We start from the raw sequence: 18,168 nt of genomic DNA, 5'->3' as shown, positions 1-18,168 counted from the left end.
ACTGCATGTGTGAATTGGTGGAGACGTTGACGGAACGTAGACGTTCTTCTCCGTAACGTGCTATGTGAATCGCACATAATTGACGGAGACGGACGGCTCGTTTGGTTTTTGTCTGGGCTTTGTGTCTCGGCTTTTGTTTTGATTTGGTTGTACAGTAATTTACATCTACATCGACATTAAGCTAATTGAACAGATCTGTGATGCAACACGTTTAATTAGACATTTTTACCTCTAGTTGGACATTTTTGTAAACATTGAGTTCGGGGCCCAAATTATGGCCCCACATTGAAAGTCGCCACCAGTCGCAAATGTCCAATTACTGGTCAAAACCGACTCCAATGCGACACTGAGTGGTGCCTCAACATATCGCTTTATAAGTAACTTACTGTACTTTTTATGCCAACATATCTCTTAAGGCCCATTTATACGTTGCTAGTAGCTGGCTTCACAATGAGCAGCTACTGACCCGGTGAACTCGCTTGACAAATGGTTGACTCGCCTTGTCCGTTCACACAATGTGAGCTGCTGGCAAGAAACTAGATACTACGGCACAGGTTTTCCAGAGATGCCAGGCGGTTTTTCAAATGTCCATCAAATCGTCAGAAACAGCAATCAGATCCGAATTTGTCAGATGATTGATCCGAAATCGACTTCTTTATTGGCAGTTTTCGTCTTAGATTTTCAGTTGAATTTATCATTACACAATTTTATCGCTAAACATACACTGGCCGTGTTTAAAAATACTTTGTGCTGAATTTCTTTGAACTGAAGGTACTATCCGGAAAAAGCAGAAAGAAAAAAGGATTCGGTCCAGGAATTGGATGCAAAAAAAAGGAGCAACAAATACAATATTGAAGTAACTCTACGATGATGATCCCCGAGAGTACAGAGCAGTGTTGAGAATAACACCTGAAAAAGTGAAAAAACTGTTGGATTTAATTGCTCCACAAATACAACGCAAGATACACTCATGAGGGATGCTATACCTACATAAGTGAAACTAGAAATGTTGTACCTTTCTTCTGGAATATCGTTCAGATTATTGTCGATATTTTTTTAGAATCTCGAAAGCATCCATAGCTAAAATAATTCCGAAAGTATGTAGTGCTACAAATGGCAGTCTAAAAGATTTTTCAAATTTTGAATTATTTCGCCTTGACAGCAGCTTCGTGTACCAATTTGTGAAATGAAAATGATAGTAGATTTGCAGGAGGAATAAATACGCCTCAAAAACTAAAATAATGAATGAAAATCTACTTTTTTAAATGGAATATGTATTCTGTTTTTTAGAACAATACTTTTTTTGGAAGTTGTGAGTGAATTTCGAATGAAAATTGTGCCCGATAATGATTTTATATTTAGAATCCCAAGAAAACTATCTCAAAAAGAAAACGTGCCCCACCAGCGTGCAAAACAAAATAAAATGAGTAAAAAAACTTTTTAAGTTAAACGGTTTATTTGTGATTAAACATAATAATGTACTAAAAGCTAGAGAAAATAATTAGGCAAGTTGCAGTTAGTAGTTATCACACCTCTCCTTCATTAGTCTAGGGCATTGATAAGACTAAAATAAAATAGTGGGACATATGATGAAATCACTAATTGTGGATAATGAAAATGAATGGATTTTATAATTTAAAAAGTTTTTGTTTACTCATTTTATTTTCTAGTTTTTAGTACATTATCTGTTTCATTAGAATATTTCTCTACAATAAAGGCATTGTACTGTATTCTATCAGTCAAAAAATTTCATTTGATACCGATATTGAGTAGATTGCAGAAAATACATAGTGTGTTCTCCAAGTCAAGTTCGTTGGTTTGATACACATATCTCAATCAACCTTTTTTTTGAGATGATATGGAATCAGCGATTTTGAGCGGAGGCCAAATTGGATTTTTCAAGATAAGCAGTTTTAAAATGACAGCAGTTCCTATCCGGTCAGTTCCTATTGGTCAAATTTCTATTACTGTGGGACAATCCTACAGACATACATACATACATACGAACAGTTCAAGCTAAATAAAACCGTTTAATAAAGTATATTGCTATTTTGTGATTGCGGCCATCTTGGATTTTAATTTTTCATGATCTACTGTGATCTACTATTCAAGCCCTTTCATTTGATACCCATATTAATGGTGTTTTGACATAATATGTAGTCCGCCATTTGGTAGAATTTTGATGGATTTGCATTTTTCACAAATAACCGTGTTCTGCTAGTCAATCCCTTTCATTTGATACCCATTGTTACGGGGGTTTCGGAGGTTCTATTCAGCACGCGTTTTTATCAATGTATAGCGAGCTCAAAGCTGTATTTATTAAGAGAAACAATAATTAAACAAGAACTTTACATTATTAGGTTTTACCTACATTTGATCTCCTCGTTTTAAATTCAAAGCACGACAGGATGATTCAATTATTTAACAATTTGGGAATTCAACTTTATTTTGGGTTCTATCTCTACTCCTTTTTTGTGATTAGCAAAGAATGTGTGGTACGAGAGAAGTTTTCAGAATGACAGTGATGACAGCTAGCTGTCAATGATTGTCTGGGTGCGTCATGGAGTGGCACCGTCCGGATGCGCAGGTTCAGATCAAGTCATCAGTGGCGTAGTTTGCTTCCCCCCAACACCCATATTAATGAAGTTTTGGGAAACTATGTAGTCCGCCATTTAGTAGTGGCAGCCATCTTGGATTTGCATTTTTCTTAAATAACTGTATTCTGCTAGTCAAGCCCTTTCATTTGATACCCATATTGATGGGGTTTTGGAAAACCCACATTGATGAGGTTTTGAGGAAGAAAGGGATCCGCCATTTTGTAGCGGCCTCTATCTTGGATTTACAAGATAATGAAATACGCAGTTTTGTAATGACTACAGAGATAAAGGTGTGTTCCAAATTTCAGATCAATCGGTCAACAAGAAGGGGGTCAAATTTCTACTAATGTGGGACATGTTACAAACATACAAACAGATTACAGGGCAAGCTAAATAAAACCGTTTAATAACAACGATTCCGCTTAGAAACTATGAGGGTTTTATTTGTTTTTTCAATAAATTTCAAGTCTATAATAATCTTCGCATATTTTCAAATATCTTAAAAATAGAGACATGTAAAGACAATGTAAAGATTTGGCATCCCTGATTCGAGCGCTAAATTCTGTTTTTGACGTTTTGAGGGATGCGAGTGCGAGTAAATTCAAAAAACTTTGAAGTAGCTCGCACGCCGGATTACACATGACACTAACTGGCATGATGTGTTCACATGGTGCGAGTAGCTGCACTGCAGTAACTGACCAGACCGACTCGTATGCTTACTCGCACCGTCTGAACCCGGCTTTAGCTCCAAATTTCGGAGTGAAAATCATTCGCGACTAGTTGAAAGAAGTATTCTATTTATTATTATTGTTGCATAAGGGTCGGCCTATGGGGTTTAAGCATTTAAATAATTGAATTCGATGATTTTCAAAATTTAGAACCGATTCTAGGCATGCTGATTTGAAAGAGGGCATTGCAATTTAAAATTGTTGTAGGTGGCGACACCATGAATAAAATTAAATAAATCATTCGTTTGGTATTTTAGTCCGCAAAAATACCATAGTTAACTGGCAACGCAAATGGAACGAAGATGAATTGGGCCGGTGGCTCCACTCTATTATCCCTAAGGTTAGCCTCAAACCATGGTTCAAAAGTCTGGACTTGAGTCGGGACTTTATTCGCACCTTCTCCCGACTCATGTCCAATCACTGTTCGTTAGATGCGCTACTCTTTCGTATTAATCTTGCCGACAACAATCTTTGTGTTTGTGGCCAAGGTTACCACGACATCGAGCACGTTGTTTGGTCGTGCGAGCTGTATCTTGTCGCCAGATCGAATTTAGTAGTCACCCTTCGGGCCCGAGGAAGGCAGCCCATGATGCCGGTGAGAGACGTGTTGGCTCGGTTAGACCTTGATTACATGTCCCAAATATATGTATTCCTTAAAGCTATCGATCTTCGTGTGTGAATGTCCTTATACCTTTAGTATTTCCTTTTCCTTTTCCTTTGTGAGAGATCGGATCCCTTCTTAATAATAAGATGAAATGTAAATACATATTAGATATAAGATAGGTTTAAGAATTGAGTGTGATGAGTGTGATTGAGAGTGTGAGTGTGATCATTGTCAACATATCCTCATATCCCCTCCTTTTCCTGAAGAAAATATGTCACCCTTCTAAACTCGAGTTGACCGCGAGTAATCGGTTTCCTATATTATTAGCATTAGAATTAAGGAAAAATGTATATATACTAGTAACAATACAGTAAGGAGTTCGGCTCCTTTAAACCTATGTAACTGAGCCTGTAAAAATAAACGATTTAAATAAAAAATAAAAATATTCGTTTGGCATTTGACGTGACGGTGCTGGTGGAAGCCAAGGCGCGTAGAAGTATATCCTAAGGTGGGCCAACTTGCTAAAACCTCTCTTCAGCCATCTTGGAAGTCTACTGTGTTTTGTTTGTAAACAAAACACAATACGCTTGTGCCCAAGCTCGCTCGTGATCAGTCTGTTTCTTTCACACTTCAAGGAAAAAATTCCCCTTCTGCTTTCTTCCGTACTGTTTTCATATACCGCTCCCCTAACCAACTTAGTGACGAAACGGCCTCACCTAGTACCATAGACCCGTCTTGGGTGGAAGCATTGACTGCATGTGTGAATTGATGGAGACGTTGACGGAACATAGACTTTCTTCTCCGTAACGTGCTATGTGAATCGCACATTAGTCGTGCTCGGCCTCTGGAAAATGAAAACAAACAAGACGAGCACTCGTCTGCTCGTCTCGTTTTCTGGAATAGGCCCCATAAATTACCAGTGGAACTATTGCTTTGTTTGCTAAATTGAGTGGGCACACAAGAATATATTGGAATTCGCTGCGGCAGATTGCTGCGATTAACTGGTGCTAAATCCAATGGGACATCTTGATAGTTCGCCTCCCTACTCTTGCATGGTAAGTCACGCAGCGCACGCGACAAATCCTCTATGAAGGACAATGACAGATACAGAGCTGAAAAAAAAAGTTAGATTCCTATACTCTTTTTAAGGAGTGGAAGCAACGATACTCGCGAATGATGCACTCGCTACGACAATTGTGTTTCGAGTACAATCTCCTGATAATGGTAAAACCAGAGATCATTTTCTCATACTGCGCTACGTCAGTAGTGCGGCAGCCAACACGAATATCAAAATATTTTTGTCTTCATCCAGCTCTTCATTGAAGATAACCCAACCGGTTCTGGAAATATACCATATTCAGAGTATTTATAAACATGAATTGATCCAAAAAATATACCCAATGACATCTGTAAACCTTTATTGAGACCGGGATTACACTCCATAGTGATAATGCAGCTGAAAGGATTTAATTTGATAATCTATATCTTCGAACTTATGTGAAAAAAACAACAGAATAGACAGAAAATATGAAAAGGATGCATTCAAAAAAGGGCCTATCTTTTTATTCGATCCAATTGAAGTTACATCGTTTTGCATCAAATGGTTCTATCTAAAAAGTTAAGCATTATCAGTTAGGCCGTTTTTTCGAAATGATTTTTCGGTTTTTTTTTATGTATTCTTAGTAGTTTTTGTTAATTGTATGGATAGATGGTTGAGTTCTCAATCAAAAACTGGAATGAAAAGTTTGTTTACATTTTCGAGTTAGACCCTTTTGACATGTTGCTCTAGAATTACTTCCTGAAAATCCTTCCTGAATTTTCACATGGATGCGGTGGGCAATTGGCGGTCTAACGTACAAATCTACACCTAGGCGGCGCTGCGGTGAAAGTGATGATGGTTTTAAATTTTGCCATGTGAGCTTAAGGAAGGTTTGTAGTTCTCTCCATAAATTACAATGTTATAATCATAAAAGATTATTTGATTGCGATGAGTTTGTAAGAAATTTAACTCTACGCAATTTTATATATAACATGTTATTTATTTACCTCTTTCAGTAGTGAAAACTATAAAAATGTTGACAATGGTTGAATTAAGGAAGGAAATTCGAGAGCACAATCAAACACAAGTAGAAAAATGCACGATTCCTGCATGTGAGAACTACCTTGGAAAGCCCGGAAGTAAAATATACGTGATTTGTTTTTGAGTTTAGCTTTTTCCGGTCAGCCATCGCGACTGAAAGTGAACACATTTCACTGCATCATGGGCAAAATCATGAAATCCGGTAAGATGGTACTCGTCCTCGGTGGACGGTACGCCGGTCGCAAGGCCATAATCCTTAAGACGTTCGATGACGGAACTACGGATAAGCAGTTTGGGCATGCCCTCGTTGCTGGTATTGACCGTTACCCTCGCCGAGTGACCCGTCAGATGAGCAAGGCCCGTCTTCACAAGCGGTCAAAGATAAAGCCATTCATTAAGATGTTGAATTACAACCACCTGATGCCCACACGTTACAGCAGGAAGAATGAGTATGGAAAAGAATACTTGTAATAAAGAAAAAAAACAGGAAAACAAGTGGAAAAAAAATTTTAAATTGGTTCTCAAATGGGGATCAACATAAGGTAGGAGCCTGCCTGTTGGTCTGAAATGTTCCTATCTCACGCCTCCACGAAGATCATATGACGACATTTTTAGATCGGGCGTGAACTGGAAACACACACCTGGTCTTGGCTCCGAGAACGGGTGTCGAAAGTGGCTAAGTGAGGGGGTGCGAGCGAGTCAGAGCGCTATATCTCTCCCGGGGAAGGCCTCCCGGGTCATGGAGGCCTTGCCAACCCGCTGTCTCCCGGGCAAAGGAGATACACCCAATAAAATGGAGCTACGATCACGAAGAGTAATAAGAATGCGGTCACCCGAGGAGGGTCCCCGAACTGGAGCTGGTCCTGGAACTGGAGCGGGCGTAAGAGCGAGCGGCCAGCGGCTGGAGGGCGAGGTGCAAGAGCGGGCCACCAGCCGGGTTCAACCCGAAGAGCTACCGCCACACGGAAACAGCAGCCATCGACATCACCCAAGAAACGCTGTGCCTACGAGACGTGTTGCGACTGCCAGACGACAGTCGTCCACACTTGTGGGTACCACTAGGCGCCGGATCATGTGGACACACGAAATGAATGAATTCGTGATCCGCGCCTATTACATCTGCACTGCTTTGGAGACGGACATGAGCGGTCGCCCTCGAATACTAACAATGTTCGAGGAAGCGTATCCAGAGTTCGTCGGGAGGCTTGATCAGAACGCGATGAACGCGAGGCGTAGAGCGATAGTACGCAACAACATGCTCTCCCAAACCCAAATCGACGAGATCAAGCAGCAGGTGCAGAGAGAAATAAGCTCCAGGAACAACAAAGCAAGCGATGTGTCGAGACGAAGTTCAGTACGGCTGAGCAATTCATTCGCGAGTGGGGCACGCGAATCAGCACCAGTGGAGGCCACAGTACTACAACCCCCTGAGCCGGAAGACCCACAGCCAGATCAACAACTACTACGCGATCTGGTCTTCCACTACGACGAGGCGATCTCACAGTTCCGCGACACAGACCCATTGTCGCGCCCCAGGATCCCGAAGTTGCAGCATTCCCGCAGGCTGACAAGTGCAGTAAAGCTCATGAACGAGCACGTTCTTCCGCTGCACTTGGTTGATGCTGAGAACATGGAGGAGCTGCAACTGAAAGTTTACTGTGCTGCTGTGGCGGCCGCCAAAAGTTTAGGATACCGTATTAGGCCAAGAGGCGGACTGCTCCAACATCTCCGTGAAAGGCGTGAGCCTCCATGGCGAAGGAGATTGAAGCAACGGATCCTAAACAAGCGCGCCGCAATTGGAAGACTGATGGCGTACAAAAGAGGCAGCAGATCGGCGAAATTGCTGTGATCGTGCGGCCTACTGAACTTCACCAGCTGGGAGCTCACCAGCTGACGGAACAGCAATTTAGCGTCCTAACTAAACGGCTGAAACGTTACTCTGACTCTGCAAAGCGCCAGGAACAAAATCGGATGTTCAGATATAACGAAAAAGCGTTCTACGACCACATTAGCGACGAGAAGCCCGACTACCGCGAAGGTTTGCCAGATATTAGCGATGTGACGAACTTCTGGGCTGGTATTTGGGAAACTCCAGTACAACATCGCGAAGGGCAAATGTGGTTAAGACGGGAGGAGGAGAGTTGTGGTGAAATTGGAGAGATGCCAGCTATCATCGTCGAAGAGAACGATGTCCGCGAAGCCTCGCGGTACCTGAGGAACTGGGCAGCACCGGGCCCCGATGGTGTTCAGAACTTTTGGCACAAGAAGCTGACCGTCGCACATCAAAAGATAGCTGAGTGCTTCAACAAGGTGCTACGTGACCCACACAACTTCCCTGAATTCGCCACCCGTGACGTCACATTCCTCCTCCCTAAAGACAGCAACACATTGAACCTATCAAAGTACAGACCGATAACGTGCCTATCGAGTCTGTACAAGATATTAAGCAGCATCATAACCGCCAAAGTTTCTTCCCACTGCGAACAACACCATATCATCGCAGAAGAGCAGAAAGGATGCAGAAAAAATACGCATGGCTGCAAAAACCAGGCCATCATCGACGCAGCCATAGTCGGCCAGGCGGTTTATAACCGGCGGAACCTAAGCATGGCCTATATCGATTACAGGAAGGCTTATGACTCCATACCTCACTCGTTTCTCGTCCGGGTATTGGAGCTCTACAAAATTGATCCCGTCGTCGTTAGGTTGGAGATGGGGAAAATGTGTTGCAGTCTAGAACGCTGCAGATAAAGAGGGGGATATTCAAAGGCGACTCTTTCAGCCCGCTTTGGTTTTGTCTGGCACTGAACCCCCTCAGTAGGACGCTCAATAGAAACGGTCATGGCTATAAATAAGGTATGGCGACGGCGCCCACGAAGAAGTGACCCATACCTTTTACATGGACGATCTCAAGGTCTACGCTGATTCACGTCAGCGTCTAGGTGTAGCTATCCGGGTTGTCGAAGAATTAATCAGGGACATCTTTATGGAGTTCGGCCTCGACAAGTGTCGCTGTGTCCACCTGTTGAAAGGACAACTTACCGAATCCGGAGGCTACGAGGTCTACGACGGCGAGTTTATAAGAGACATAGTTCGTGGCGAATCCTATAAATATCTTGGATTCCGACAGCTCACCGGGATTTGCCACTCCGACATCAAGACGGAGCTGCGAGACAAGTTCTTGAGTCGAGTGAACAGTGTCCTGAGGACATTCCTCAACGCGGGGAACAAGGTACGCGCGATCAACACATTCGCGGTTCCCCTGCTGACCTTCAGTTTTGGTGTAGTCAAATGGAGCAAAACTGACCTAGAGGACCTTGAGAGGAGGATGAGGAAAGCATTCAAAGAGGCCGGAATGCACCATCCTCAATCGGCACTGGAGAGAGTTTCACTACCACGCAAAGAAGGGGGATTTGGAATCGTCGACATTTCTGCACTGTGTGTTGCCCAGGTACGACAACTGCGCGAGTACTTCGCAGAACGCGCCAACCAAAACGCGCTATACCGGGCTGTCTGCGCAGCTGACAGAGGATACAGCGCTCTGCACTAGGCGCAAGCGGAGTACCAACTAAACTGCAATCTGCAGACAGTGGAGGAGAAGATTGCAGCTTGGAAGCAGAAGGCAGTGCATGGTGCCCACTCCCATCAACTGGACCGGCCACATGTCGACAAGGCCGCATCTAATCTGTGGCTAACGCGTGGTGAACTCTCTTCAGTAGTAGAAGCCGACATGATAGCCATCCAGGACAGGATAATGCCGACGAGAAACTGCAGGCGGTACGTCTGGCATCAAGACGTTGATGACATTTGCCGGATGTGTCATCAACCAGGTGAAAACATAGAGCACATTATGGGAGGCTGTCCCGTTTTGGCCAACGCAGCCTACACCGAGCGCCACAACAACGTGGCCCGTATTGTTCATCGACAACTGGCGCTCCAATGTGCTCTACTGGAAGACAACGTACCAAACTACCGGTACCTGCCTGCACCTGTCCTGGAAAATGACCGACAGCAGGTGTTTCTGCCACTTTCTTTCTTCTCAGATTCCTTGGGAATCGCATTACAAATGCCACGGTATGAAGCAAGCGCTTCCAACTTGAAAAGTTGGCGGGTGTAACTACCCAATTATCAACGTCATGGTGGTGTAATAAATTAGGACGGAGTTCTTCGTTGGAGGATTCTAAAGCTGGAAGCTTCGGCCAGTTTTCTTCCGGTTGCAGCAGAAATTCGGGGCCATTGAACCAACGACTATCATACTTAAGACTCGGTGCACATTTCCATTTTGTGGCTTCGTCGGCCACGTTCAACTTGGTTGGCACCCATCGCCATTCGGTAACGTCCGTTGTTTCCAACAGCTCACTCACACGGAAGGCAACGAATTGGCTGTACCTTCGATGATCGGAGTTCAACCAGCACAAAACGTTGCGAGCATCAGTCCAAAAGAACCGCTTCGATATTTTGTACGTATGGCCTTGTTCTACAGCTTTTGCTAATCGAGCCCCGATGATACCGGCTTGTAATTCCAAGCGCGGTATAGATACAAACTTGAGTGGTGCGACACGACTTTTAGCTCCAATCAGCGTACATTCAACTTGACCATCCTATTCAAACCGGAAATAGCATACAGCGGCATATCCATTTTCGCTAGCATCCACGAATGTGTGGAGTTGAACGGAATAGTTAACTGATGTTTTCAGACGGTAGCAGCGGGGAATCCGTAAACTTTCAAACGAGGGAAGAAACTGCAACCAAATCTTCCATATCTCCCACTCACGCTCAGCAATACAATCATCCCAGTTCACTCCAGACCGCCAGACCTCCTGCAAAATCATCTTCAAAAACATCAAATAGTGTGCGATGAGACCGAGAGGGTCATAAACACTCATCATGGTTCTCAAAAGCTCCCTTTTAGTGGGGCGTCGCGTTCCAGAAAGGATGTCCTTGTTGCGTTGCAGGAATAGTTTGTAGGTAAAAACATCTGATTCCGTCGACCACCACATCCCAAGCACCTTTTCATTGGCCACTTCGATTGTCGTGTTCAAATTCTTTTCGGGAACATTTGATGCGTCCAGAGCTACAAGTACGTCTGGAGAATTAGAAACCCAATTGGTCATCTCAAACCCAGCGCGAGAGTGAATTTCCTTGACTTGCTTGGCTAGAACGATTGCTTCCTCTTTGGTGGGGACACTCGTATACATATCGTCAACGTAATGTGACTTTATGATTACGTCCACAGCGGTTGGAAAGCGACGCCGGAAACGTTCCGCGTTTTCGTTTTTAACGAATTGGGCAAGGCTGGGTGAGCATGTCGCACCGAAAGACATAACAAGCAAAATGTACACGTCGGGTTCCTTTTGATCCTTATCGATGCTAAAGTAAAATCGATGACAATGCTGATCCACCTCATTCATTTGTATCTGGTGAAACATTTCACGCACGTCTCCTCCTATGGCCACCGGGTATTGGCGAAATTTGTAGAGTACCGCTGGGAGTTCCGTCAGCTGATCTGGACCCGTCATGAGTACGGAATTCAACGAAATACTGTTTACAGCAGCAGCAGCATCCCAGACGATCCTGAGTTTTCCCGGCTTATTGGGGTTGAACACCGGGAATATTGGCAAATACCAAATGCGATCATATGGTTGCCTCAATTCTTCGGTAGTCAACTTCCGCGCATATCCTTTACGCAAATAATCTTCCATTTTTGCTCTGAGTGTAGCACCCAGCTCGAGTTCTCTGGTCATCCTGCGTTCCAGACACTGCCATCTTCTAAGTGCCATTGACTTGCTATCAGGCAGTCTTACGTCGTCGAATTTCCAGAGGAGTCCAGTTTTATAGTGTCCATTCTCTAGAGTGATAATGGAGCGCATCATGGACCAGGCGCGTTCATCCTCATTGGAAATTATCAGTTTATCCGGTTTAGTTATGCCGATGCTATCAAGCGCGAAGAACCTCTTCACAGTGTTATGTAAATCGTCATCAACTTGACTGGAGTTTGAGCAGATATGGTAACTGTGATGAGCGGTATACCCTTCTTGAAACTGGGCGTTGTTATGTACGCCATATACCATCCATCCCAAACGAGTTTTTGATGCGACAGGCTCATACTCTTTTCCTTCACGGCTGTCGAGAACGTGACCAACACGCCAGTTGTTTATTCCAATTAGAATCCTTGGGCGCACATTGGTGTAAGAGTCAACCGGTAATCCTTTAAGGTTCAGAAAATTCCAATGTTTGAGGAGGAAGCTTTAGTTGTTTGACAGTGTGTACTGTCGGAAGTTTATATCGTATGTCAGGATTACGTACACCAGAAATCTGTAAGGACACTTTTTGTGACGACTCCTCATAGCGGCATGTGTATGCTGTCCACTGTAAACAAAAAGGATGTGCAACACCATCAAGCTTCAGTTCGTCTGCCAAATCATCATCAAGCAACGTCAATGATGAACCGTCATCGAGAAAAGCGTATGTTTGAATTTTAGTTCCACGACCATGCAATATTACAGGTACATATCGAAAAAGAACTTCCGTACCGTCGCTGCGATGAATATTACAATTGTGCTCAACAATTGACGTGGTACTCGGCTGTGATGTCGCAGCAGTCTGCCCGGAATTTGGAGACCGTGGCGTTCGTGGTTTAAACGGTGCATTGTTATGCAACAACTGATGGTGCTTACTGGTACACTCATTAATTCCGCAAAGAACCACCAGCGGCTTCCATCATAATCTCGTATTTCCTCTGCAGATATTTTCGCTCGAGAGCTTTTTCCTCCTCAAGCATTTTCATTCGTATCTCAGCTTGCACCATTGACAAACTTCCTTCACCTCTCCTATCATTCTGCTTTATCATTCTGTGTGACGGTCCAGGGGCAAACAAACTATTGGGATCTAAATTCACCATTGTTGTCTTCGTCGCTCCCTTTTGGGCTCCTGTTGCTTGTTGCAATTCGACGGCACCTTTATTGGACTGCGCAGGTTGATTACCATGATGTGAGACTTGTTCTTTGGATTTGGCTGCTTTTTTGGCTTCCGTGCATTGTGAGCAGCTCCAGTCGTGTTTCTCAACATCTTCAGTCACACCCACACAGTCGAAATGGAACCAATCGTTGCAATCGTCGGACCATCCGACTGTTATCGAACTTTTTGCAGATAGGGCAACTATATTCCTGTGGTGGAGTTCGATCGATAGGCATCTTTCAACGTTGTCCGGGAAACGAAAATTTTAATAATGTTGCAGAGTGCAACAAACGAAACGGTTTCCGAAATCGTAGCTCGATCTTTTATTAAAGAGTTAAAATTTTCCTAAAATATATAATTCTGATTTGAGATTACAGGTTATGTTTATGATTTTTCATGCTCACGTTTGTATGTTCCGTGGGGCTTTAGGGATTCGTTCCCGGAGCTGAGGATATATCCACAGTGTACCTATATGCATTTCAGTTAATAACAGTTTTTTTTGAGCAAATGTGTAAATGAGAAACTACCTCAAATTCTTCGGCCTCTCGATAATTGATGCCTGGTAAATCTAAGTGTTCGATCAATGAACCTGTACCTAAGAAATGTTCGTTAATTATTTTAATTCACTCTATTTTAGCATACCCTACTTACGATAAGCTTCGAAGTAATTTTAATAACAATAGTTTGAATAGAATTAACAATAATAGAATAGTAATAGAAATCTTATTCAATAATAGCGAATTCGTTTTTAAAACTGAGTCAGTGCCACACTGACTCTGTAATAAAAAAAACGTTTTCAGTTTCACGAATGCGGTGGTTTGTTGGTGTGCGTTGTATAGTCTGATTTGTTTATATTTGCGACGACAAATATAAACGACGTCTGGTGGAGATATTAGTGCTTGGGAGGTAAAGTATTCTCTATAAGATCAGAAGGGCCAAGTGCAGTGTAAAAATATAAAAGTTTGAATGAAAATTTTTACTTCATATTGTTTGATTACCTAACACATGTAGTCCTGACACTCACTTAACCATTTGTCGATGCATTTCCTGTTTGTTCCACAAATAATTACTATTATAAAATAAAATCATCATTAGACACAGTTTTCGTTCAATGTTTCTGCAATATCGGAAAAAAAACCCTCTTATTTCATCACATAAAATAAATATTCGATACGTTAAAGTAAATTTTCATTCCTAATTTTGATTTTGAGAGCATGTTTATTCCTCCTGAATATCCATAATAATTTTCGCCTCCCAATGAAAGCACACGGAGCTTAATGCCGTCTACACGAATATACTCTTCAAAATCAGAATCCGAATTGGATTACGATTCAAATAATACAAAAGCAAGAGCAGCAGGTTTTCCATTTTCATAGTCTCTATTTTTAGATTTTCCAAAACAATACTCGGAACTTGCCAGTTCAGTATAGTTGTATTGGTGAACCCGAGTGCCAATCCGTGAAACATCTCAGTGCGAAACTAACAGCTTTCGGGGCGAACTAGTGCGACACTGAGTGAATAAAAAAACGTTTTGACAGCAGTTAGTGCGGCACTGGGGTTGAAACTGAACAAAAACGAATCCGCGTTGACGGCATTGAGCTTCGTATTACGAAATGGGGGAGTAGGCATGACAATATGGGTTTGCAGAAGAAATGAACGCGCTTTTAAAATAAAAATTATGAATGAAAATTATTTTTACCCAACCAAATTAGTACTCTGTGTAAATGAAAATCACTTTTGCTTGCAAGTAGTGAAAAAATATCATACACAAACTGTGTCTAAAGGTAATTTTGTATTATAATGGTAAGTTTTGATGAGAATATCTGAAAATTCATAAAAAATAGTTTAAATTAGGGTCAGAACAACGTACTTCTAGTAGGTAAATAACGCCAAGAAAAAAAATTTCATACAAATTTTAGCAATATAAAACTGCCTTAGGGACGACTAATCTGATGGAGAATAGTTGGCCTCACACAAATTGATATCGTATCCAGATGTCGACACCATTCCGGCGTCAACGCCAATTCGCTATAAGCTAAGTGGTGCGGACTCAATCCACTTCATTCTCAAGCAAATTCTTGCATGTTTTCAAGCGATTTCTTGCAATAAATTCTCAGACCACCAGAGATGCCAGATTTACAAATATGTTTGTAAATTTACAGACATATCTGTAAAACATTCATCACATCTATTCATCACATCAAAAATATTTGACTCACCATATGACATTTTTCCATAGTTTTAATACAGAAAAGTTATTATATTTAGTATATATCAATACACATGACGTTAGACCAGCGATACTCAACCTGCGGCCCGGCAGTCCTTCTTGTTGGCCCATCTGGTGTGTATGATGTTTGGAACTCATACACATAAGTACTTTTGCCTTGACATCATTGCAGACGAAAAAGAGGATACGGTTATTCACAATTAATGAACAATTCTCGCGTAACTTTTGAAAAGGTCCAATGTAACATTTTCGCCAACTCGAGAAAAACGTAGTTGAAGACCCGAACATTATTTGGCGAATTGTCTTAAAAGCTATCAATCTTTATCACAGTTTTCACCACTAGCTGTCAAGAATAACTTCGTAAAACCAATCGTAACTATTGTTCCGTGATTTGAGATTAAGGTTGAAGCCTCGGAGCGAAAAATGTTACATTGGACGTTTTGACTGCCCGCGTTTGCACATTGGACATATTACGTTGCACTATAAAAATTTGAAACTAACTAATAAACAACAATCCAAATATCAGCATTTCGTTCTAAAGACTGATTACTATTGTTATCACTCGTTGAATTGCACTGAAATCGATAACAACACCTGTAAGAAACAAATTCCAAAACGACCGAAGTACGACTGCGAGTTGTTTTGACTGCTTTGTTACTTCGGACGTTTCGGCCGTCGGAGGAAAGTGGCGTCCGAAGCAAGATGTATAGAAGTATTACTAAGGTGAGTCCGTATCTTCAGTAAGTTAGCGAGGAGAGTGGTGAGTAGCGAGGAGTGTGAGAGGGGATTGTTTACAAAAAAAAAGCGGGAGGGGGATAGCTGATTCGTATGTGCATACATACTGTCACAAGCGTTTGAATTTCTATATCTTTCAATTTTCAACGCGTTTGATTTTAACGAAAATAAACGTTTCTGGGCGTGCATCGTTTTTGCTGAATAAACTCAACCACCTATCGTATATGCTACAAGTAAAATACTTCACTACTTACCAAGGAAGACACAGATTTTTGTGTTTTAAATTCCATCTCTATTTCAATAAACCTGTTATATCTGTTCCAGTTGGAGCGTCTGATAGAATAAAAATCTTTTTGTAAGTATTGAGATCGGTAAACTGAGTAAATTTTAGATTTTTTTCTACTTGCAGTAGGAGCAGCGGAAATCTTGTCAAGACAACATCTGGACAACATGAATTGTTCATCGCTGCTTTATGAACACGAGCCACACAGCTCGGTTTCATTGCCAACGAGCCGCAGTTCATGATGCAGACCATTGAAGACCCAGCTAGCATCATGCATTCTAGGCGGGAAAACACAATCTAGTTTATGTAAATTAAAGCTCTTCGACATTTTCCCTACTTTTCCTACAATGTAAGCGCTAATTGTAATACATATTGTAGATGCCGCTAGTTTCATTACTTTCGAACCAGACATCGTCGCCAATGATCGTATCGCAACACGATGGCAAAGCAGCAGGTTTACCCAACCCTCAACCGTAGCGTGTACTTCAACAAATTTCCCAAGAAGCTCTCATGCTGCAACAAAGAATCAACGTGCAAATACCCTGCTAATATAAACATATTCGACGCACTTTTTATTCTGTGATAGCTTTGAACCACTGCGTCTACTAGTTTGATCTATTGTGATGATTCAAGGCACTTATATAAAATGTAAATTGTCGCTATTCGATATTGCCTTCCAATTTAAGCATTAATCATTTTTAAAGATATTTTGTAGCTAACGCATGTTTCTTGCTACCGAATCTGAGCTGCATCCACCGCACAACCACAAGATATACATCAACAAGTTCGCCAAGTAATGATAATGTTTATCGATGAATCAACTGTAACAGTCAAATTTTACACAAGCAACTTCAGGCATTTCAGATAGAAAAGATAATCTTGATAAGTTAAGTCATAGCTATCCGATATTACAATCCAATATTAGTACTAATCAGTTTTTGAAAACATTTTGTAGATACAAATCAACAAGGGTCGCCAATTGTCACGCAACATGTTTAAATAGTGATACAGTAGATGCACCCACCTGAGCAACATTATACACTTCAGTACATTTTCCAAACAGCAGTCGGGTTCATTAATAAATAAAATACAAGGATTGTCGCGATTGGTCATTTCGCCATCATAACAGCTGTTCTCAATTTTTTTATTTAATGATATATTTATGTTTTTCTTTTTTTTGTATATTTTTCTTAAATTATGTACATTTTTATTGCCTGTTAAGACCATGGCGCATCAACTTATGAATGACAATGTAAAGGTAATAAATTAATATAGTTAGAAAACTACGATCAGTTCGCACAACAGAATATAAAATACTATAGTGTTTAAAAATGTAATTATGAAAGAGATTTATAAAATACTAAATTATTTAAAAAATAAAAACTATTCCTCGAAGAAAACATAACTTTTTTGACGTAGGACTACGTCTTTCATTTCTATACCGGGGTGTAAAATCAAAGTTTCGAAAACGAAAGCGTTACGCCGGAGACCGAGATTTTGAGCGTTAATAGCTCCTAAACAACTGAACGAAATGGAATGATAAACACTTCATTCGAAAGATAAAATATCTACGCGTTCTATACTTGTTACTTTTTGATCCAAAAACTTGTTTCAATAGTCTTAAAATTGCTTTCAAAACAGGCTATTGAAATCACCAATCGGTATATAAGCGAGCGCCGCTCGGAAATCCACTCAGTTCTAATTGAACAGCGATTGGAGCATGTTGTCGCTGTTGTGGTGAAGCTCTTCGTTTATCATGAAAGCGCTGATGAACGGTGTCACCAAGAGCCTGTTTGTGCACCCTAGGCCAGAAGGGAATCCATCAGGAGGAGAGTGATGCCACAAACGGTTCCCCGGGAAGACATCGCTACACACACATACACGCACGGAATTCTTTCCGTTTGGATGCCATTCAACATCGAGAAAGTTCCGGAAAATAATCTGCCAGTTCCTC

General features: G+C 41.6%; 2 protein-coding genes across 4 annotated transcripts; one reads left to right on the top strand and one right to left on the bottom strand.

Moving 5' to 3' along the window:
• Positions 1 to 5,391: 5,391 nt before the first annotated feature.
• LOC129769750 (uncharacterized) lies at positions 5,392 to 17,777 on the bottom strand. 3 transcript variants are annotated; one of them, XM_055772203.1, is made up of 4 exons: positions 15,698 to 17,777; positions 15,276 to 15,352; positions 13,494 to 13,525; positions 5,392 to 13,434 (listed from the first exon to the last, which is right to left on the bottom strand). In XM_055772203.1, exon 4 carries the CDS (start codon positions 12,078 to 12,080, stop codon positions 10,611 to 10,613), a length of 1,470 nt encoding a protein of 489 aa, XP_055628178.1. In that variant the 5' UTR covers positions 12,081 to 13,434; positions 13,494 to 13,525; positions 15,276 to 15,352; positions 15,698 to 17,777; the 3' UTR covers positions 5,392 to 10,610. The 3 variants fall into 3 exon arrangements, with proteins under 3 accessions (XP_055628178.1, XP_055628177.1, XP_055628176.1); XM_055772202.1 differs by having other exon boundaries at positions 5,392 to 13,561; positions 15,186 to 15,352; XM_055772201.1 differs by having other exon boundaries at positions 5,392 to 13,561; positions 15,186 to 17,777.
• Positions 6,145 to 6,480, top strand: LOC129766333 (60S ribosomal protein L27-like). Its single transcript, XM_055766853.1, has one exon. The coding sequence runs from the start codon at positions 6,190 to 6,192 to the stop codon at positions 6,478 to 6,480; it is 291 nt and encodes a 96-aa protein (XP_055622828.1). The 5' UTR covers positions 6,145 to 6,189.
• Positions 17,778 to 18,168: the final 391 nt, after the last annotated feature.

The sequence above is a fragment of the Toxorhynchites rutilus genome, chromosome 2, assembly GCF_029784135.1.
Source record: "Toxorhynchites rutilus septentrionalis strain SRP chromosome 2, ASM2978413v1, whole genome shotgun sequence".
Classification (NCBI taxonomy): domain Eukaryota; kingdom Metazoa; phylum Arthropoda; class Insecta; order Diptera; family Culicidae; genus Toxorhynchites; species Toxorhynchites rutilus.
The sequence above is the reverse complement of the archived record's forward strand: the minus strand, read 5'-3'. Positions and strand labels throughout refer to the sequence as shown.